The sequence below is a fragment of the Daucus carota genome, chromosome 8, assembly GCF_001625215.2.
Source record: "Daucus carota subsp. sativus chromosome 8, DH1 v3.0, whole genome shotgun sequence".
Lineage (NCBI taxonomy): Eukaryota > Viridiplantae > Streptophyta > Magnoliopsida > Apiales > Apiaceae > Daucus > Daucus carota.
The window spans coordinates 17426555-17449403 of NC_030388.2; the positions used below are offsets into that span (position 1 = coordinate 17426555).

The window sequence follows — 22849 nt, forward strand, 5'->3', positions numbered from 1 at the left end:
AAAGTGAGCTACAAAAGCTCAACAAGTGCCATAATCACATCTCAATATTAAAGGTAATCAGGATAAGTTGGGAGTTGAATAGTATATAAGCAAAAGAGTAACTGTTAAATCAATAAATGATAAAACATAATTGGAACTTCATGATAAGAAGTTATGAGCTAAGCTTGGTGATTAGTCAATGTATAGCTCCGAACCATGATTACACATGATTCTCAAATCTAATGGATTTATAGGCACATATGGTCCTTTAATAGAGGTGACTAGCGTCTCGGTCAAAAATATTCCAATTATGAGATTCACAATTAAAATTCAACTTTCAAAGTATGCATAGTTCTAAGAACATTCACTTTTAAGGATTGCACGATTCAGAGTTCTAACTAGAATTAACACAGAGGATTTTAAAGATAGTTATTAAAGCAAGTTTGTTGTAAAAAAAATATAAGTATCAATCATTCTAACCAAAGGAATTCATGTTCTTTATAAAGTATTGGAGGAGTTGAGATTCTATCTAGTAGAATATGGTGTAGGTAGGGTAGTCGATGAAGTTATTACAAGGCTTTAGAAAGTTGACTATATAGGGATCAAAGTTTAGTTCAAGTTTTTTAACTAAAGAACAAGAAACCATAAAGAATTCTAGCATGATCGTACTTCAATATTTGATCAAGACATTGAATGAGACATGGTCAAAGTGTAGAACACTTGTCTTAAAATACGTTGGACAACTCCCTAAATCTACTTTACCAATTCTCAGCCTTTTCCTTTATTTTGCTAGACCTTTTGCTAATGATCATCTCTACAATATAAGAAAGATACTACTTTTAAATACTCACCTCAATTCTATCCCTTTGATTTTATATTATATATAATAAATCATCACATAACACATATAACGTATAATATAATTATATATCAGGTGTACATATTAGTGTATTCTTGTTGAGCATTTAACACATAATTTCATATAGGCATCACCTAATTAATCACACACCGATCACAAAGTATGGAAAAATAGATAGTCGGGTTATACTACCATACACAAATATTTTTCATAAATCATAAATTTAACTTTTTATCATAAAATCTTTTTGGTAGTCTTTGTAATCTAACATTTGATCATCTTGAAAATTTTAAGTCCAACTCATAAACCTAGACTTACAAACAATAAATCTCTTTTGATATCAAAATAAAGTTTTCCTACCATGTACCAGCCACACTATTTTGTTTTTAATAATTTGAAAATATAAACTATATGCATGAAATTTTACTGGGACCTTCCTATGTCACCTACCTAACTAAATTACAATTTATATTTGAAAATCTAAAGTTTAGGTGACCAAACTACTATGTGAAATTTAATAAACCTTAGCAGTTTATATAATTCTACACGTACTATATTCAAATGATCATAAGTTCTAGCTCACTGATCAAAACAATCTAATTCCTTCACGTGTTAACACTAGATTCTAAGAAGAACATAAGTTCCACAAGATTACATGATAATCACATCCTAGGCATGGCCTTGAGCTGCCTAAAACAGGGTTCAAATAGAGGCAGTGTTGCTTCAATTCTTATAACTAAACACTTCCAAACCAAAATCATACCAATTCTAACTCATACTAATTTAGATAAATCAATATTGCCTTGACATATCAACCCTGTTTTTAACAAAGATCAAAAATTAAAATCTTATTAATCCTACTATTTCATAACATTACATAAACAATAATAATTAACACTTAAACTCAAACACCTAACATTCAATACTTAAAAATTCAAGGGAAACAACTTTACGGTAACATGCAAGTATCAAATCATCAACAAACATCAAGATTAAACACATGCAAAGCTTGAAGACGGACCACCAACTCACCGAAGTTCATCGCTGACGATCGGTTTCTTTTTAGCGAGCCCAAAACCAATGGCTCTCGCTAGAATTGAAACCACTGAGCCTTCCCTAATCCAAACAAACATAAAAACAAACTAAAAGCTTAAACCCAAAAAACCTTATTTCAAAAAGTCAAATAAATCAAAATTAATTAGTAAAATATAACCAATCTAAAAGTAACTATGGTAAAATTCATGGTCAAGAGGAATTGATTGCTAGTAGAATAATCGACCCTGGATCATGTGCCTAATGGTAGTTAATGAAGTACGGTTTTTCTAGTGTGTGCCCATGGGCACACACTAAGCACCAAATTCTATAAGTTTGGTGGATTTTTATTGACTCATACTTCTTTATAATGGTGGACCCCCCTGCAAATTCACCAACCACACCAATAAAAATCCACCAAACTTATAGAATTTGGTGCTTAGCATGTGCCCATGGGCACACACTAGACAAACCCAATCAAGTAACTCATGGAAAGAATCCATCTGGTCAGTAGGGAGCATAAAAGCTGCAGCAGTCACATGAAAGAGTTGGCATCTCTTCTTGTCCTTTACTCCATCATCTTCTAGAATTAAGTTGATCTCCTCTTTATTTTAGCTAGCTTTTGCTTGTGTTATTTAATGTTTCGATTTTTTAACCTGATTACAAGTGGTATCATAGCCAACGTTCCTCAGCTAACTCATCATAGAAGGTACTAGATTCAGGGAGCTTGACACCAGAATGAGTGCTCACGAAATGAATTTATTAGAGTTAAGTGAAGGGTTAACAAAAACTCTTAAAGAGGTCACTCAAAAATTTATGAACATGTATTCTATGATGGATAAGAGAATGGAGGGTTTTGGAGTAAAGATGAACAAAATGGACAACAACTTTGCCGAACTCAAACAACTCATTTCGAGCCTGCTACTCAATAAATCTGGAGAGGCCTCCAATGAGGTGGAAATAGGAGGTGACTCCACAGGCATGGGTTCTACAAACATATCTGAGCTAAATCGCTCGACCTCTTCGCTCCACTTCTCACTCAACCACAAACTATTTTGCATACCATTCCAAACACACCACCTCCACCACTATTTGTTGTAGAAGCTCACTCCATGTCTCATTTTACTTATACACCTCCATTTGTTCACCACTCAAACATATCCACGGGTTCAAACAACTCAGATATATCCATTATCCAGAACATCACTGAACCCTTGTTTAGTTACAAACCTACGACGAACTCGGTATAAACTTGAACCACCATATACTGATCCTTTTTTTACAACCCATACACTTATCATCACCATAACCCAACTATAAGGTTTTCTCATTATCATGTACCAACAAGCCCTCAAAATCATAAACAAGCTCACCCTCCAAACTTCCACCATAACCCCAAGATTAAATTCCCTCTTTATGATGGTAATGACCCCAAAGGATGGGTTGTGAAAGCAGAGCAGTATTTTGAACTCATTGTAGTGGAGGATGTAAAAAGAGTCAAAATTAGAAGGGTTTCATTTTGAAGGGAAAACAAGTATTTCAGCATTCATACCACCTTACGCTTGCACATATTAGATATAGTAAGAGGGTGAGCGCTAGGTCCCTTTTTACTTGAATATTTCTTGAGTTCCTTCACCTGGCGCCTATATTGATAATATAGTTTAGAGTAGTGACGCTAGGTGCTCCAACACTTAGATTATTTTTGTCACTTTCTTCACCTGGAGCTATATATACATGTATATATGCAATTATGGCACCAGGTGATTAGTCTTAGAATTATTCTAAATGTTTTCACTTGGCTCCACTAGATTAATGCATATATAAATATATGTAATTCATTCTTGACACAACTTTCTGATTTGTTGTTTAAATTGCAGCTGTTGATTTATGAAGTATACTGTAAGCTTGAATTGACTTGTACCCATTGTGATCAATTATTCGTTTGATAAATATGATGAATAACTTCATACATGTTGATGTTTAGCGTACTAGTGTGGTTCGCAAATGACAAACACAGAATCTGAACTTCGTACTATCTTCGATAAATATCCTTGATCATTCGATTATGGGTTAGACATGCTTTAGATACTAATTACGAATAGTTAGTGTAATGATACTGAAATCCACTAGCACTTCATACTGAATCTGTTGACAAATTTTGATCTCTGAAACATTTTGGACTTTATCTTCACTGAGACCTGAATATATTAATCAACTTCTTCCAGTGACATGTGAGTTCTTCAGTTTGATTGATCTTTTGATTATGTATGCACCTGATCTTCAATGTGTAGATTCATGTATCATACTAATTTATTGTTTCTTGTCTTGATTATAGTGTTGAGTTATGGCTATTACAAGTTATGTTACATATGCCTTACAACTTGTAACAAGATTATATCAATTATATGCTTTCTATGGAAAAGAGTCTTATCGACGACACCTCTTGTAAAATTATTTTCTAGCAAAAGCTTGTAGAGAGTCTCATACCATGTTCAAGGGGCTTCTTTGAGGCCATAGAGAGATTTGAATAGGAAGTATACAAAATTTTCAAATTTCTTGTCTTCAAATCCATGGGTTGTTCAACATAAACATCTTCTTCAAGATATCCATTCAGGAAAGCTCTTTCAAATTTATTGGAAATACTTTGAAGTTGGACTGTGTAGCGAATACTAAGAACATCCTGGTTGCTTCAAGCCTTGCAACTAGAGTATAGGTCTCATCATAAATCTATTCTCTCTTCTTGGGAGTAACCCTCTGCCACCATTCGTGCCTTGTTCCTCGTCACAATGTCATCTTCATTCAGCCTATAAAAACCCATTTACTACAAATTGTTTTTGAGTCTTGGCAGGATCAACAATATTCTGTTCAAAGTGATGTGCTCTACTCCATAGTCTCGACATATTAGACCTTGACGATTCTCTACATTTATTGTTGTGTTGAGTTTGATGACTAGCACATCCAATTTCCATATTTTGCTTCTCCTGAGCTGTTGCTGGGTCTATTTGATAATCCACCACTTCAACCATCAGATTTGGAATGACTTTGAGAGTTCACATTGTTTTGCAACACTCCCTCCAGATGGTTCAGGATCAATATGTTCTGTACATTTATTTGATCATATATATGTGTGTGTCCAAGTTTTATAGAGTATACAAAATATTGGAATATCGGAGTCTAAAATTGGATAAAATATAATATAGTCGTTTTCATTTTAATTTTTTTTCATCAATAATATGTATATGCATCCGACACCCTGCAGAAAATAATCCTAATAATTAAAAGATATAACAATTATTTTTATAAATCGGAGGACATTATTTTCTGCAATATAACTCATAAACAGAACAATGATTTTAATGATTGTTTCATGTTGAAAGATATTAATGATTAATTGATCATTACGTTCAGTATTATTTATAAATGATAAATTGTATATAAATTTAGATTATCATATCTGTTATTTATGATTAAACTAAAAATATTATGTCTGATATTTCAAATTTAACCGTGAACTTCATAAAACTTAACTTTTTTATTAGCATTTTTAAAAAAAACGGAATTCTCACTATTTGATGACATTGTAAAGTGATAAATTTCTAATGTTCATAGGAAAGGAGGGCTTAATGCTAAAATTTGTGTTTCACGCCGATTATAAGCTTGAAAAAACAAATAAAGCAAAAAATAAAAAAGAAGTATTTGTACAAGTCGGTGTCGGGGGGAACTTGGAGACCTCTACAATAAAAAGCAGTAGTAGTGATTATTCCACCGAGTTGGTTCTTGCGGTGGAGCGAAAGAGAGAGACACCACAGCACCGTAAACAACTCTTATCTCTCCCTCTTACTTTTCTACTTGTGCATATATATGTATGACTATATAGACTTGTATATTTATAAATATGCTGATATGGGTAGTTCTAATTTGATCTAATCTGTTTGCTTTTTGGATTATGCGCTGCTGTTTTAGGTTTTCTAAGTTGTTTTAGGGTTGCCCTTTTGTTATATTTGGGTTTGGTTTGAAATTTATGTTGTGATTTTGTGCAAGTCCAATTAGGGTTATTTTTATTTGATTTTTATGGGGCTGTTCAAAAAGTTGGGGGGGGGGGGTTTGGTTGCGAATTGATGTGATTTTTGCTTGGTTCGTGGGGGAATGTTATGTGAGTGTTAAATAGGGTTATTTGATCAGGATTGTTGTTGGATTTGTGCAGATAGTTGTGCTTTGTTGTTAAATCAGGGTTTTTGATTAGGAATTTATGTGATTTTTGCTTGGTTTATGCAGGGTTGTTGTGTTTTTGGTTAAATTTAGGGTCTTTGGTAGTTTCATATGCGTATTTAGTGATGGGGTTGGAGTTTGATTTTGTGGGTAATTAACACGGGTTTGGGGTTGTGTTTTGATTTTGCAGGTAATTAATTAAGGTTAAGGATAATGCCAAAGGCTACAAAGAAGAATGGTGTAGCTGGGCACCAAGTGTTTAAGGACAGAGCGAAGAATCGTGTGGATGATCTTCAGGGGATGTTTTCTGATCTTCAATCTGCGAGGAAAGAGAGTCGGTCTAATGATGTAATGTTGTTGGAGAATCAAGTTCATCAGATGCTTAAAGAGTGGAAATCTGAACTTAATCAGCCCTCTCCTGCTTCCTCATTTCAGGTTTTGATGATGCGCCTTTGGTTCATAGCTGTTATTGAAATTGTCTTGTTTTTGAATGTGGGTGGTGGAGGAAATGGTGTTCAGTTATGACTTTGAAAAACTTACCAAAACAAAAGGTGTTATGAAAAAGTGTATATTGAAATAATGCAATGTGTACTTTCTTGTGTTCACATCTGAACTTTGAATGGGATGTATCAATGGTTGAATAGGTTTTTTTTCTGTAACTGTATATTGTGATGTGACGATGTTTAAAATTAGGACAAAGTGTGGGATTGTAATTTCCATTTAATGTTAATTGATAATATTCCCGATGTAATAAATGTGCAAATATTGGATACAAAGGTGTTGATGATTGTCTTACAGGGTAGTGACAGTTTGGGGTTGGTCTCCTCTGAAATTGAAAGACTGGTGCTGCAGCTTCGTGAGGAAGAAGATGATGCCACAAGTGGATTAGGGGCAACAAAGCATGATCCAGATGGGCCTACTGGGCAGCAGTTTGGCAGCAATATTGTTCACCAACAGGTTGTAAGGAGTGATTTGGTATTTGTTCGATGTGATTGTTCTTTTTCTGTTTCTTAATCTTCCTTTATGCGTCGTATGCTGTAATTGTAGTTTCAACAATATTTAGGATTAAAAAGGGTGGCAGTTCTAATTGCCACACATCCACACACATGCACAACTGCAAGGCTGCACATAGTATTCCACTCAATACCTGAATATATACTTTTTTCTAGATGATAAGGTACAAGAATCCCGGGGAAAAAGTTGTCTATATTGGATAATAACAATAAACAATCATCTTGGGGTTAGTGTAACCTAATAGCTGCTGAAGTTAGAACCTATATTTTGAGTTTCTCACAAATTATAGAGTGAACTCAGATATCTTGGTGATTCAATGTGTTACTTTGCCCCATGTGTTTCTATTTATTTGTAAACTATTTATGTAAACGGCTAATTATTACCTGGGCGTATCTTATATCTGTATGTTAACATTTATCTAAGAACAGAGTATCATTATGTTCCTACATGATTGTATCAGTTGGAGTTTTAGCTCGCAACCAAGAAATAATATCTGTATTAGGAGTTTCAAGTTTTTCTAACATGTCTCGCATACAGGAGCTCAAACTAGTAGAACAACTCAGACATTGTTCAACCAACCTAATTTAGCCTAAACTAGTACCATTAGAAACCTCCTGCAACAAACCTGTTTATCCTTATTATTTTTACCAATATCAACTATCACAGTATATATTAATTGCTACACTGGTCTGCTAGTGCCCTGATTAGTAAAACCAATAGAAAGCTGTTGAAATTGTATATATGTAGAGTATGAGGTATAAGGTCTTTCAATGAAGATTCAAGTGAAAATAGAAGGAAACAATGCTCTGAGAAAATAGGATTTACAAAGAATTTAGAAGCCAATTTATCACTTATTTTGTGATTGTTTGATTAGAATGCCGGTGTAGGATGATTCCTATTCCGTGTAAGTTATAATTAAGACCTTGTGCTAAGTTATTTTGATCGAGGATATTTTTGGATGTCCATTACACTGTTGGGTGTTTGGTTTTGAGTTGCATAAGTTTTAACTTAAACTTTATTCTAGCATTACAAGTATCTCTCAATCTTGAAAAGAGGCATCTTTTCACACACTTGTAATTGTACACGTATATAGGTTACTGTGTTAACACTTCTACCTGCTATTGTTTTCCTGCTCTTTAGCTATATTTCTATGTAATATTTAACTATCACATGAGGGATGGTTGCTGGCTAACTGATAAATGCCCAAATTTTTTAGCAGTTTGATGTTTCAAATGTGCCACATCAGCAAGGGTTTGAGTTGATTGATCATTTTAAAGGATCTCCTTCAGGAGCTAACAATGTGGGAACTAACAGTATGGGAGTTAATAACATGGCTGTTCCAACTCAGTTGGACTATTATGCATTTGATATGCATCAAGAGATTGGACAGACTTTCATCACTGGGTTTAATAATACTGCTTTTTGTAATGAAGATGTTTTACCTCAGATATCTGCTTTTCTTCCAAGTATCTGCCCTCCACCTTCTGCTTTTCTTGGACCAAAATGTGCACTATGGGACTGTCCAAGGCCAGCTCAAGGGTGGAATGAAGACTATCAAGACTACTGCAGTACCTTTCACGGTGCTCTTGCACCAATTGAAGGTAGTCCCGGTATGACTCCTGTCCTGCGTCCTGGGGGAATTGGTTTGAAGGATAGTGTGTTATTCTCAGCTCTTAAAGCAAAAGCAGAGGGAAAAGATGTTGGTGTTCCAGTATGTGAGGGGGCTGCGACTGCAAGATCCCCCTGGAATGTTCCTGGTATGTTCTAACAGTTGTGCATCTTATATTTTCCACTAACTTGTTACCATGAAGGATGGGTTAATTATATGTAATAAGTATTTTGATTTTGTTGTTTATGGCCTTTTAGTAACTCTTTGAGTCTTTTACGTGATTGCAGAGCTCTTCGATCTCACAGTTCTTGAGGGTGAAATCATTAGGGAATGGCTCTTTTTTGATAAGCCTCGTAGAGCTTTTGAGAGTGGAAATCGGAAGCAGAGGTCCCTTCCAGATTATAAAGGACGGGGTTGGCATGAGTCAAGGAAGCAGGTAATGAATGAGTTTGGAGGGCTTAAGAGATCCTACTATATGGATCCTCAACCAATGGAAAATCTCGAGTGGCACCTATTTGAATATGAGATCAGTAAGTGTGACGCTTGTGCACTATATAGGTTGGAACTTAAGCTTGTTGATGGAAAGAAGAGTCCCAAAGGAAAGGAAGGAAAGGTTGGCAATGACTCGCTTGCTGATCTGCAAAAGCAGATGGGAAGGCTTACTGCTGCTCCTCGAGATAAGCGCTCTGTGAAGGGAAGGGCGAAATCCAATTTGAAAGATGCTGCCCCAAATGCCAACTCTGCTCCCAATCAAACAACACCGACAATTGATGAGTTTGATTATGGAACTGTTGCACCTTGTGATTATCTTGTTGAAAATCTGACTGGCTATGGGGACTATCTTACGTAGGCTGAAACCTGATGCACTTGGAATCATTTACCATATATTTATTAAGCCCTGTTGCATGTATCCTAACATGGCCGATTATAGGATGTTCTGGTTCATGTCATTTGGTCTTTTCAATCTCGTCAATAGTACCTAAAAGAGTCTTACATTGTCAATAGTTCATTGTCAACTGATATGCGGTTGCTCCATCAAACTGTTTTTAAAGTTGGAGCGCGTCTTAATTACTGGAAGATGGTCTACAATGACATTTGACCTTTGCTGCTGTGGTTAACGCCTAAAGTATTCAGGTATTGACTGAACTGTGTGTTGGATGCTCTAATTAGTCCTATATATTGTAGTATTTTGGCTCCATGACTTCCATCATAACCATCTTGGAAGCAGAGTCCTTATGTCTAACCTTCTGGTCTATGTAATGGTTTATGACATGCATTCTTGAGTCTCAAGTATCATGAGAAGAATGTTTGCGGTGTCAGTCAGTGTTTTACTGTTTCTCAGTGTCTGCTGTTCTACCGATGGGGATTTTGTAAGATTATTGTGCATTATCCATTGATCTGTCGGTTAATATTATGTTTCTTTAACATCTTTGGGTTTCCTTTTGTGTCATCTATTGTTCTCCTTGAGAGTCTGTAGAACTTCGTACTTGACAGTTTTCCTATATTAGCATCACCCAGCTGAGCAATTAAATGAATTGAACCCAGTCACATACTTCAAATTGGGTTGAACACCAGGAGGAGCTTTTTATGCTTTAGATGTGTTGAACTCCATTTGGGTAAATAATGGGTGTCTGTGAAGAGAAGAAAGCGGAGAAGTGATTTTTTATAAATATAAGAATAAACTATTTTTTGCCCTTTTTTTCATACTTAAAATTTTTTGATTAGCTTTCAAACTTGTGGGTTTTCATTCAAATCCATGTCTCCCTTTTCTATTCTAGTAGATCGTCACTTATATTCAAAATTGTGATATGTTATTAATTTACAGAAATTTTATGTCATTTAGAAAATAAAAATGAAACTGAGGGGTACTTGAAGATTAGTACACTGCTGTCTCATAACATGCTGCACTTTGCACTATGATCTCATGTAACAAAACTTCTGGAGTATATTACTCCGTTCTAGTACAATCTTATGGATGAGCGATGGAGTGTGGTAACCCACACAAGGACACGAGCAAGTGGATTGTTGAGGACTTTGTAGCGGTTCCTGATGTGAGACCTGAATCTTGGGAAGTAGACCTCATCATTAGTGACTGAGTGCTGTCATGGTGACAGCCAATATTGCAAGAGAAATAAGGAACCATCAGAGAAGAATGGACATCAAGGCCAACAAGGTCATTGATCCAGCCATAATCTCTGAAGGCGTCATGATCATATTCATGTCCTACAACCCAAGCCCCCATCAATACATAGCCTGGGACAGCAATATAAGCTGCCGAACCCAAGTAGTTGGGAGGATGTGGAAGGTACTGATCAGTACAAGTAGTGGCAACATAGTAGAGGGGATAGGCCATGAGGAGATCTTGAATAAGGTAGCGGAAATAGGTGACGAGATTTTTCAAAGAAAAAATGTCATGGAATGGCTTTTTTAATGTTGCCTATAGTGAAAGGAGGTTTTTCATGAGGAGCTCATCTAATTGCTTCTGTTTCGGTCTCCTTGTCATTAGCCGGAGCAGGAGCATACGGCCACCTCCACCCAGTGTCCAACGGAAGGTTTGAGTATTTATAAAGGAGAGGGTAATGCAAGATATCAAGATTATTAATAGGGTCTTCATTGCATACAAATAACTATTATTTATTTATTTTTTTCATTTGAGTGAAGGACTTTTAATTGGTAAAGATTTTTGTGCATGCATTTTTGCGTACGTTATTTTTTTCCTTCCTATTTTGATTTCTTTCTTGGCATTACTCAATTTCAAGTGCGCATCGAGCCATGTAAAGGTGGAGACGGTGATGTATCACGTAAATATTATTTGAATTTATATACAAATAATTTACCGAAGAAAAGTATATAAATAAAAATATACTTATCTTAATTAATAAAAAGATCACAATATAAATGATTAACAAATAAAATGAATTCATAAACCAAAATGAAGATTATACAATAATATTTATCATTTTCATCTTGATTTGAAATAATCTCCGGTGTTTCGTTTTACATGTCTTACTTTTAAGAAAAATGTTTTAGATTAGAAGTCTACCTCAACTTTCATGTTATTGGTCTCCATCGAGCAGTAATGTCGTAAAAAGCGCGAATCAGATTTAATCAGTAAAGACAAAGAAAAAATATTGGTCAGAAAATAATTGAATTAATTGGAGACTAATTAAAAATCAAATAAAAAATTTGAATCAAATAAAACAATCAAAAAATTAAAATAAATAGTTGATAAAATATTAAAAATCTGAAAATATTAGCGAAAATAGTAGAACTTGGAATCTTTCATCTGGATGTAATACCATTAATAAAAAATGTGTGAAACTCAATATATAATACTTTCAAATTTTCGACTAACGACAGAGTGATATTTTTGATACAAATTTTTCTAATGAAGGTCTCATTTGAGTCAATTTGGGAATCAGTAACTCAATTGATACATTTGGACGAAACGAGTGACCTACTTGATATTTATCCCCTTTATTAAAAGACGAAAGTAAACTTCGGCCAATATTTTGCTATTTTGATTTTTGAAGTTGAGCCAATTTTTTACAAAATTTGAAAAACTCCGGCCACCCTTTTGTCATTTACTCTTCTTTTTTATCATTTTCTTGGAGTTATACTCAATTTGAAACGCCTATATGTAACTCTACAACTGTCTGTATAGTACGTTTCATGCACTTCAAGTCTTCACCTATGCTACGTAGCAACAAAAGACACATGCATAGTTCCACGTGGCCACCTTGTAAAAAATGCAGAGCCTCTATATTAGCTCCTCGTCTATACTCGCTCTGAAGTCTGAACTTCAAATCTAGGGGTTTTTGGGACAGATCAAGGGGAATCATTCTCGCTGCCGGAACTTCTGTATCACCAAATAGACTATGTGAGTATGTTTTTAATTTTTCTTTTTCAATATCATCTGATCAGTATTTGCTTTGTTACTCTTAAATAACGCTGTTTTCTCGGTATAAATTGTACTCCATATCTAGTTGAAATTAAAGTTTCAAAAATTAATAAAAAAGGTTTCGAACTCTTGCTTTTAGTTAAAGATCGATTATATACTTTAAAGTTACGGCTGGCCTCTTAAAATTAAGTGTAATTATATTTTGAGACCCAAGTCTCCCTAAATTCTTGTTCGGGTTAAGCTAGATCACTTTTGTTCAAGATTCACAACTTTTATGAGCTATATAATGATGTTGTGTTTGGTCGGGAAAAATGGAATGAAAAGGAATAAAATGATTAAAAATAAATGAAAGTCGTAGAGGTCAGAGGAAAGTTTTGGAAAAAAAATTGAGTGCGTGCAAAATTGTTATGATAAGATTTGAGAATTTATATTGTATAGAGGATAAAGAATGGAATGAACGGTTCACCCGACCAAACACAACATATGGGTACGCTAATTGTTTGTTAAGGGTTTCTTCCTCATTATGTGTTTATCAGGTTATTTCTTTCAGATGCAAGGTTAATTTCATATCTGATTAAGTTGTTAATAGTGGTTATTTTACATCCTCTTGAAACAGCATGGGTGACAAAACTTTTGTAGCAGCAATGTATCCGTGGTTCGGCATGGGCCACCTTACAAGTTTCCTTCATCTTTCCAATAAACTTGCAGAAAGAGGCCACAGAATCTTCTTCTACATACCAGCCAGAACACTCTGCAAGTTAGAGCAGTTTAATCGACACCCCGATCTCATTACTTTCATACCGATCTCTGTCCCTCATGTTGAAGGCCTTCCTGCAGGTGCCGAAACAACTGCTGATATTACCTATCCAATGCAGCCTCATCTTGTGACTGCCATGGACTTGACACAGCCCTTTATTGAAGCTTCTCTGAGAGAACTCAAACCGCAGTTTGTTTTCTTTGATTTTACCTACTGGTTGCCATCACTGGCTCGCGCCTTAGGTATTAAGACTATTTATTTTAGCACCGTATGCTCTGCAGTTCGCGCATACAATCTGAGGGAAACTGGCTCTTTCAAGAATTTACAGTTGAAAGAAACTGATTTGCTGGAACCTCCTCCGGGATTTCCCCTGGCATCGATGATCAAGCTCTATGCACATGAAGCTCGCCAGTTCTTTGATCAACATGTAAGAGAATTTGGCAAAAACATTTCATTCTCTGAACGCATTTCAACCTCATACACTGAATGTGATGCCATTGCTTTTAAAACTTGTCGAGAACTAGAAGGCCGGTACTGTGATTATGTTCAGGATCATTACAAGAAAGCTATTCTACTTGCAGGGCCAGTTTTGCCAGAACCACCAACTTCTAAACTAGATGAAAAATGGGCAAATTGGCTGGGGCAGTGCAAGCCCAAGTCAGTCATTTTCTGCGCATTTGGAAGCGAGTGTGTCCTGAAAAAAGATCAGTTTCAAGAGTTAGTATTGGGGTTTGAGCTCACTGGTCTTCCCTTTTTAGCTGCCCTTCGACCACCATTTGGGGCAGAAAATGTGGAAGCAGCATTGCCTGAAGATTTTACCGAAAGGAATCAAGGAAGAGGTGTAGTGACTGGAGGATGGGTTCAGCAGCAACTAATACTGGCACATCCATCTGTGGGATGCTTTGTTACTCATTGTGGATATGGGTCTTTGTCGGAGAGTTTGATCAGTGAATGCCAGTTGGTACTGCTACCGAATGTGGGTGATCAATTTATCAATGCAAGGGTGATGGGCAGAGACTTGAAAGTAGGCGTGGAGGTGGAGAAAGCCGAAGATGGTACATTTACAAAAGATGCAGTTTGCGAGGCTATACAATCAGTGACAGATCCTGACAGTGAGGTCGGAAAGGAAGTAAGAGGAAACCATAACAAGTTTAGAGAGCTTCTGCTGCAGAAGGGGTTCGAGAGTCGCTACATTGATGATTTTGTCCAGAAATTGCAAGGACTTCTGCAGTGATGTTCTGTTATATTTGCTTCTAATAAATTGGGTATGCTGAATTAAACCAATTTATAAGCACATTTAGACTTTAGATTGATGGTTCTGTTTTAACTAAATTAAGGTGGTAAGATTTATTATGCTGTATTGGTATATTGGTTCCTGAATTGTTTATAAACTTCTTCCTGAGACTAGATGAAGAAATTAAGCGACTATTTGAGTATCCTTTTCTTAGCATTTTTGACTATGCCAACTGCCAAGGAACTTGACTGAACTTTACTAGTAGAAACTTTACTAAACTATCTTGGTTACCTGTTTCTTCACTTCAGCTTCTATGCGCTTTCGGGTTTTTCTTAAAGCTCGCCTAGCTGGATTTCTGTTGCATAATCATATACTCCAAGTCTCAATCTTATTAAAATCATCTGGAGTATATCTCCAAACAGATTTCATATCGCATGCAGATTACATACAAATCACAATTAGATATCCTAGTGGTTAAGAGTTTATCATTTTGCTGTCCCAAGTTATGGGGCTCACCTGTGTTAAGATGGATGAAGAGTATATCAGATTTGGGTCCTGTTCCTTAACAACCGCCGTGTTAGATAAGGGTTATCTAACACACTGTACGGGGGCCGTTAGATTTATATTTCAAGGGCTCAGATCCAATCTTGGGTTTTTAATGTATCCGCGGTTATTTTCCGCGGATACATTAAAATCCCAAATTGGATCTGAGCCTTTGAAATATAAATCTAACGGCTCCCGTACAGTGTGTTAGATTAGTCTTATCTAACACGCGTTGTCAGGGAACACGACCCATCACATTTATAGTTCAACTCACTCACCTGTATTAGGATGGATGTAGTGTATGTCAACATGATTTTTGAATTACGCATGTTTGGCAATATTTATTAAAATTCATATTTACTTAATATATCTGAAGAATTAAATATTAACGGATATTTAATGTTCCTTATTTATGAAAATAAATTATTTAGACTCAAAAGTATATATATTTGTTTAATTTTTAAAAAGTAAACAACTTTATATATAGAAAAAGATAACTCTCAATTATTTGGAGACTTCTTTAGTACATCTAAAGTAACAAGGCAAATTCAACTAAACAATCATCCATTTATTTTTTAAACATGAATCAAATTTTTACTAAATTCTAACTAAAATTATGAGTTTTTACTTTCTAGTTTCTCACTAAAATTATGAGTTTTAAAATTTTTTTTATTATAAATTTATTTTGAATAATACTAGTACAGAAAAAAAGCCAATCACACCATTACACGTGTCATGCAGTGGGACCCGCAACAACCCCCTTCTCGAAAGTGGATTCCATGAGATTATAAAATTCAAAGCCACCGCACCCAACCCACACTGGAATATTCCCCATCTCGTCACTTTAAACAACACCCGTTCAAAAACACTGCTAGGGTTTTGCATCGAATCAATACTACATACATAAATACATTTATATATACTAGTTGGTAGAACTAAGCAATTCAAGTGATTCTGATAACATGGGTCGGGGCAAATTCAAGGGTAAACCAACGGGTCGTCGCCAATTTTCGACTCCCGAGGAGATGAGTATGTCTTTTCAATTCACTCTATATCTCTATGGAATTGAGTTATGATGATATACAATTGTTTTTATTCATAAAGTTTATTGCTTTTCTGGAATATATGTTCTGTTTTTGTTATATGCTGTGATTACTGAGTATTGCCTGCTTTAAAAGCTGTGTGTGTGTGTTTTTGAACTGATAATTTTTTATCAGATTTTTGTTGTGTGGGTGATTCGATAGGAAATAATCGAAATTTGTGTTATGCAAAGATTATGCTTTTGGGCGTGTTTGTTTGACGGGATTATGATCACATGACTTTTTTACACATATGGACCACAAACTTGCTTCTTGAATTATTTCACCTTATAAGTTACTTACAAGGTTAGAAAGTCAGGCACATAGCCTAATTAGAGGGTGGCATTAAATACTACTTACAATGAACTATAAAGTGATCCAAACTTTATAGTAATACATTCACTGTTTATACTTGTACTCCCTCCGTCCCCCTGAGTTGTATACATTGGGGGACGGGGACGCGGCACGGACTTTAATGCTCCTGCAAAGTGTAGTTGTGCAATTTATTTTAAATTTTTTTTTTTCTAAATTAAAGTTTGGATGTTATATTTTTATAGAGAAAAAGAAAATCTCAAAAATAAGTTACGGAACTATATTTTATAAGAGCATTGAAATGCGTGTCGAGCAGTTAAAAAGAAACGTATAGAATTAAATGGGACAGAGGGAGTATTATTTATTAACTGATTATACATATACTGGCATGTAATACTTATTAACTGATTATAGTGGCTGATACCGATTACACAATGACAATATTTACTACAGCATACTGATTGGTAAGTGCTAAGCCTAAGTATACTGATTTATGATGCATTGTTGAGGATCCAAATCATAATACTGTAGCTAAATTGATGATTGCGTAAGTCTTGGTGAAGAAGACGGAGTATAGTGAATTTACGTTGCATTTTTTGTTACTTTGTCTTTGTATTATTCTAGACTTTGAATCTATTGATGATGAGTTTGGTTGCTTTATCATTTATGACAATATAATTTTGCCTATTAATGATTTTTTCTGATAAATTTAAAATATTTTGCATTATATACCATGTGTGTATATCATTTTTTTTTCAATGAATCCGCGCGTGTCGCATTGCTTATGCTCCAGGTGGCCTTAGGCCTTTGCACTTCAGTGTGCATATCGCGTTTAAAAAGCACTGATAATCGTCCTCGCAGAAAAACATAACATGAGAATATTGGTGATTATCAAGTGTGATTGAGATCCTATAAACCAACTAACCTCTTGATTTTGATTTTGTAGTTGCTGGCACTTCTTCTCGTCCAAAAACATTTAGACAGGTATTATATATCAAGCACATGCTTGCTTTCTCTAAATGTTGAAGATATATTTTATATCTTCTTGTAAATTCAGAGCTATTCAGAGCTATCAAAGTCATTTGACTACTTCATTATTATTATTTTTTTATTATTATTAATTTCATTTATCATTTTATTATTATTATTATTATTATTATTATTATTATTATTATTATTATTATTATTATTATTATTATTATTATTATTATTATTATTATTATTATTATTATTATTATTATTATCTCCTTTCATTTTTTTGGCATCACAAGGAAGAAGCTGAAGACATAGAAGACGAGAAGCTAGAAGAAGAATCTGAAGAGGAGTCTGACGATTCTGAGGGAGAGGAAGTTAGTACTTCCAACACATTTTTAATCCAGAATATTCTATTATTGTGCTATATATAAGGTATACCAGCTTCCCTTTTCTTTGAATTGGAATGGAGGTTAAGTTGGATTGGTTGTCATTTTTTAACAGAAAAAGAAAGGCACAGAAGGTATCATCGATATTGTGAATCCTAATCTGGTGAAGCCCAAAAATTTAAAAGCCAGAGATATTGATGTGAGTAGTCATTGAACTCGTTATTTCTCTCGCACAAAAATTAATCTATTCATATTTTGTTTCCAAGTAATTATATGCGGAGTTGTAGTTTGATGTCTAACATTTTGGCTTTTATACCTCTAATACCCTGGCTTTTATACAGATCGAGAAAACGACTGAACTTTCTAGGCGTGAAAGGTCCGTAAAAGCTCTTATAACTCCTTAAATACAACTGATTGATAATCTTCTTCTCTCTTGTTATTCTGTTTGATCATACCATATCTATGCCACTAACTGTTCAAGTATATGAGGCCTAAAAAACGTTAAAGCTAAGCTATTGCATAATTGATTATGTTTTTCCCGATATTCTCTCTCTCTCTCTCTCTATGCATGTTGGTAACTAGTCTTCATAAACAAGATTAATGCTCCTTGTTTCTTGCGTATGTGTGAACTGTACCCCCACATTTGTTCATATGTATGCACATCAGCTTTCCTGGCTCTTCTCTTCTTGCAGAGTTATATTAATCTTTTAAGTTATCCTCGGCTTAGTGCTAACTTGTTACTAAGGTGGACTTTATCTACAAAATTTAGAATACAATTAAAGTCACTGGATTAATAAACTAAAGCTGACCCGGATCGTCTGTTTAAAGTTATGACTGTAGTAAATATCATCTTTATTACTAATGAGAAAATTATAAATAAGTGAAGTTGAGAGAATTGATACGTGGTCATGTGTTATTCCTTTCATTGTTGTAAATGAGTAAATGATCACAAAAGAAATTGACAAATTATATAAAACTGCAATGTAGGTAGAAATTATGGTGAACAGTTGAATACTAGCAAATCATGTTTTCATGGAATAAGTTTGCAATGTTCTAAAGAAGCATCAAAGACTTTCTTTTAGTCAATCAACTAGCGTTATAAATGTTACACATAAAAATATCTGTTTTAAGTATTAGGATTTTCGCATTTGATATAGAATGGAAAAGTTATCTAAATCTCTGGTTTTTTTCATGTCAAAATGATAGGCTTTCTTGAATTAAAGGAACTCATAGCTATGGCAATTGTATTCGATATAATTTGTCTACATACACTGTATCTCTTGACAAAAAAATAATAATATCTTGTCTGCACATACTTTTGGTGATAGATATATCTTCTAAATCAAATGACTAAGTATGAAAAGTAGAGATTGAACAGGTCAACTAGAACAATTAGTTCATATACTTAAAAACAAACATGTGAGAATCAGACACTTTTCTTTGTACCGAGTAAAATCCTCTAAACAATCACAGTAATTTGATTGTGATCGAAACATCCCATAAATTGTAATAGTACGTGCTCCAAGTTTCATAATGGAGTTGAGGATTCAGAGATAGCTTGTGGTCATCGCCCTTTCTTAATTCAAGGTTCATGGGTTCTAATTTTATTTCCTCCCATAGTTGATCATTACGCTTTATCCTTATTGTAGCCCTTCTCTAGACCTGTTGCATCAGATGGGATTTGAGCTGTAATGTGTTCTAGATATGGAATAACTTAGGTCTTGTTTACTTAAATAGTTTTGGAAAAATTTGTAAGAAAATTGGGAAACGTTATGTTCAAATGAGATAATTTTTGAAAATAAAATTAGAAAACTGGAAACAAGGTTTTTTTGAATTTTGATTACATTATTGAGAATGGTTTGAATGTTTTCTAAATTTTGGAAAATGAAAAACATGGGAGACTTGTTCTTAACACCCGTCATCAAACCTTCACAAGCTCATTATTTTTTATATACAGCTTGCTTCTTATTTGATAGAATACATGATGCATTAAGTTAAATAATAATTATCTATTAGTAAAAGAATATAAAAGGAATAATTATAACTACAACACACTAATCATAAGATAATTTACACTTAAAGTATATTAAAATATGAATAGTTTGTAATTTATAATAGTTATTAAAAACAATTTAAAAGGGGCAGTCACTTATGATTGACATGAAGGACGTGTCTGGCTAAATTTTTATATTATTCTAACATGCTAAAAAATCATTAGTAAATTTACAGTCATGTTATTTTACCTATGTCTTGGTTTAAAAATTTATAATGATTGCATTTTATAATTCGTTTGATAAGAAGATTTTGAAGAATATTACCTTCCATGTAAATTTTTAATTTTAATATTCTTGTTAGTTTTAAATTTGTGAATAAAATTTACGGTTCAAAATTATTAAAACATGATACATTCAAAGTTATCGTTCAAAATCACTGCAACCGGTGAACAAATGTTAATAAATATACTTTACTAAGATACTTGAATTTAAGGAACAAAATATGATTATTACAAAATTATGTATTTGGAACAAGTTTTCTCATTTTTTAGTGAGTAAATTTCAAAGTGGTGGTTGAACTTAACTCCGTTTAGCATTTTAGTGGCTGGAGTTCTAAACTTACAATAAGGTGATTAGACTTTATTTTTGTTTTCAAGGCGGTGGCTAAGGGACACCTTTCTGAGCTATGAGCTATTTTTTCTTAGAATAGTGGTCCTTAGCCACTTTTTTGAAAATTTAAAACGTTGTTTGACCAACATATTGCAAATATGAAATTCCGTCCATTAAAATGTTAAGGTGGGTAAAGTTTAGCCACCATTTTCAAATTTTCTCTTTTTCAGTAATTTTTGAAGAAAAAGAAAATCCAAAAAAATCTAAAAAATTAATAAACTCAAGTGGAAGATTTTTCTCGAAGTAATCAAGCCCTTATCTATTTATTTATAGGGTTAAATATCAAAGTAATCACTTGAGTGGATGTCATGTATCACTTTTATCAATTTTTAGGAACTCAGTAAACTTCTCAAGTATAATATATGTTATTATAACCAAAAAAATTCTACTTAGCAACGAAAATAATTAAAATGTACAAAAGTCCTAGGCTATTGTTGATATTGGTCTCCAGGTTTCACCGTGATAGCCAATTGTGTTTTTTTGTTTATTTTTAGAGAAGAGATAGAGAAGCAGAAAGCTCATGAAAGGTACATGAGGTTGCAGGAGCAAGGGAAAACTGAACAAGCAAGGAAAGATTTGGGTAAGAATTTTTTTTTTCACTAGTGTGCTACATAAACAAATTATGTCCTTTTCTTTTTTTGATATGCAAACTTTACTATATATGTCAATATTTTATCAGTATGTGACTTGCTAGCAGTACGTAGTTTTTAAAGTGCATAGAAGTATACATTAAAATGTACTCCCTCCGTCCCCCTGAGTAGTATACATTGGGGGACGGGGACACGGCACGAACTTTAATGCTCCTGTAAAGTGTGGTTGTGTAATTTATTTTTAAAATTTTCTTTTTCTGAATTAAAGTTTGGATGTTGTATTTTTATTCAGAAAAAGAAAATCTCAAAAATAAGTTACGGAACTATATTTTATAAGAGCATTGAAATGCGTGTTGAGCAGTTGAAAAGAAACGTATACAATTAAATGGGACAGAGGGAGTGGCAAATTTAGGAAATAGTGTTTATGCACATATGTGTATACAAATACATATAGCCTTGTAATTTAGCAATAAATAGACAGAATAATTAATATTGCCGTGTAAGGGATCATACAGATCCTGAGAATAAGGTCTTTGCCAGCAGTCTATATGGATCTCTTTTCACTCTCCTGTGTGTGTACAAACTACAAACGGCTTTTTTACTTGTTTGAGGTTGACTATTCATCAGGACCGTGCATTTGGCAAGTAATATTTTGTTTGCATTAATTTAGTAGGCCTTTTACGGTTGCCTAATTAAAGTAGGACAAAGTTAACTATATACTCTATACACACAACTCATAATTTAGTACTGCGGGATTTGGATTTTTCGAAATATTTGAAATACATGAATTGTTAAGTTATTTCTTTTCTAGTCCTATTCTATATTTGCTTGCCTCTTATGACAGCGAAAAACTCCTTGGGTAGCAATTTTTCTTGTCCTCAGTTAAAATGCATTCATCAGATTATCTTCTTATATTACTTATAAGGTGTTTGTAGTAATGATTACATAGTTACTCTTGTCCAAATACCTTCATCTTTTGTCAATGTATGGAGCTATACTTTAATGTATCTTTCATTGTCTGGAAGATGCGTTACTTTTCACATCTTTCCTATTGTATTATCCTAACAATCACATATCAATCGGGTGGTTCCTGCAGATCGTTTGGCCCTTATTCGTCAACAGAGGGCAGAAGCAGCTAAGAAGAGAGACGAAGAGAAAGCTGGTAATTGATAGATATGTTGCAATTGATGTGTGTTCGCATATATTTTCCTTTTTCAGTGATCATAAACTTAGTACTGGAATTGTTTTATGGGTATAATTTCAGCGAAAGAACAGAAGAAGACCGAGGCTCGTAAATGATGCGAGGGGGCTGATTGTGGGCAAAACATTTTCTTCTACACAAAACTTGTTATTTGTTGTGGTTCTCATATAAAAATTGTTATGCAGATACTTGCAAGTTGCATATGTGAAATCTGATATTTTCTTGTTACCTTGTTGGACTATGTTCGAATATATTGTGGAAACAGATTTTATAGATCTCGTTGCCTTTATTATAATTTTCCTTACTACAAGTTAGCTGCCTGTACCTGCTTGTGGGATGCTCCATGGTCATAGCTACTTATTGGTGCTGTAGTTTAATGTAAAACTAGATTAGTTCCCGGGTGGATGATAATATATTATTTTATTTTCATATAAATAAGTTTAAATATATATTGATGATGCGTAATATATATCTATACGTCAATGATCAAATACAAATCATTAAAT

At 34.1% G+C, this 22849-nt stretch overlaps 3 protein-coding genes across 4 annotated transcripts; all 3 read left to right on the plus strand.

Annotated features, from left to right (window-relative positions):
* The first annotated feature begins 5528 nt into the window (after window positions 1–5528).
* On the plus strand, window positions 5529–10129 carry LOC108199806 (transcription factor VOZ1). 2 transcript variants are annotated; one of them, XM_017367784.2, is made up of 5 exons: window positions 5529–5683; window positions 6270–6514; window positions 6878–7036; window positions 8313–8850; window positions 8990–10129. In XM_017367784.2, exons 2-5 carry the CDS (start codon window positions 6293–6295, stop codon window positions 9550–9552), a joined length of 1482 nt encoding a protein of 493 aa, XP_017223273.1. In that variant the 5' UTR covers window positions 5529–5683; window positions 6270–6292; the 3' UTR covers window positions 9553–10129. The 2 variants fall into 2 exon arrangements, with proteins under 2 accessions (XP_017223273.1, XP_017223272.1); XM_017367783.2 differs by having other exon boundaries at window positions 5550–5683; window positions 8310–8850.
* A 3091-nt stretch (window positions 10130–13220) lies between these two features.
* On the plus strand, window positions 13221–14776 carry LOC108199156 (cyanidin 3-O-galactoside 2''-O-xylosyltransferase FGGT1). Its single transcript, XM_017366890.2, has one exon. The coding sequence runs from the start codon at window positions 13221–13223 to the stop codon at window positions 14592–14594; it is 1374 nt and encodes a 457-aa protein (XP_017222379.1). The 3' UTR covers window positions 14595–14776.
* A 1157-nt stretch (window positions 14777–15933) lies between these two features.
* Window positions 15934–22618, plus strand: LOC108197249 (uncharacterized). The gene is made up of 8 exons (XM_017364822.2): window positions 15934–16166; window positions 17475–17512; window positions 17800–17877; window positions 18005–18088; window positions 18231–18265; window positions 21047–21132; window positions 22239–22304; window positions 22407–22618. Exons 1-8 carry the CDS (start codon window positions 16100–16102, stop codon window positions 22439–22441), a joined length of 489 nt encoding a protein of 162 aa, XP_017220311.1. The 5' UTR covers window positions 15934–16099; the 3' UTR covers window positions 22442–22618.
* The last annotated feature ends 231 nt before the right edge of the window (window positions 22619–22849 follow it).

Bases quoted from the DNA above. Each gene is read 5' to 3' on its own strand.
- LOC108199806 (XM_017367783.2), top strand. From the start codon at position 6,293: ATGCCAAAGGCTACAAAGAAGAATGGTGTAGCTGGGCACCAAGTGTTT. The intron at 6,515-6,877 runs GTTTTGATGATG...ATTGTCTTACAG, and splicing joins CTCCTGCTTCCTCATTTCAG to GGTAGTGACAGTTTGGGGTT. The intron at 7,037-8,309 runs GTTGTAAGGAGT...CAAATTTTTTAG, and splicing joins GCAATATTGTTCACCAACAG to CAGTTTGATGTTTCAAATGT.
- LOC108199156 (XM_017366890.2), top strand. From the start codon at position 13,221: ATGGGTGACAAAACTTTTGTAGCAGCAATGTATCCGTGGTTCGGCATG.
- LOC108197249 (XM_017364822.2), top strand. From the start codon at position 16,100: ATGGGTCGGGGCAAATTCAAGGGTAAACCAACGGGTCGTCGCCAATTT. The intron at 16,167-17,474 runs GTATGTCTTTTC...TTGATTTTGTAG, and splicing joins TTCGACTCCCGAGGAGATGA to TTGCTGGCACTTCTTCTCGT. The intron at 21,133-22,238 runs GTAAGAATTTTT...TGGTTCCTGCAG, and splicing joins ACAAGCAAGGAAAGATTTGG to ATCGTTTGGCCCTTATTCGT.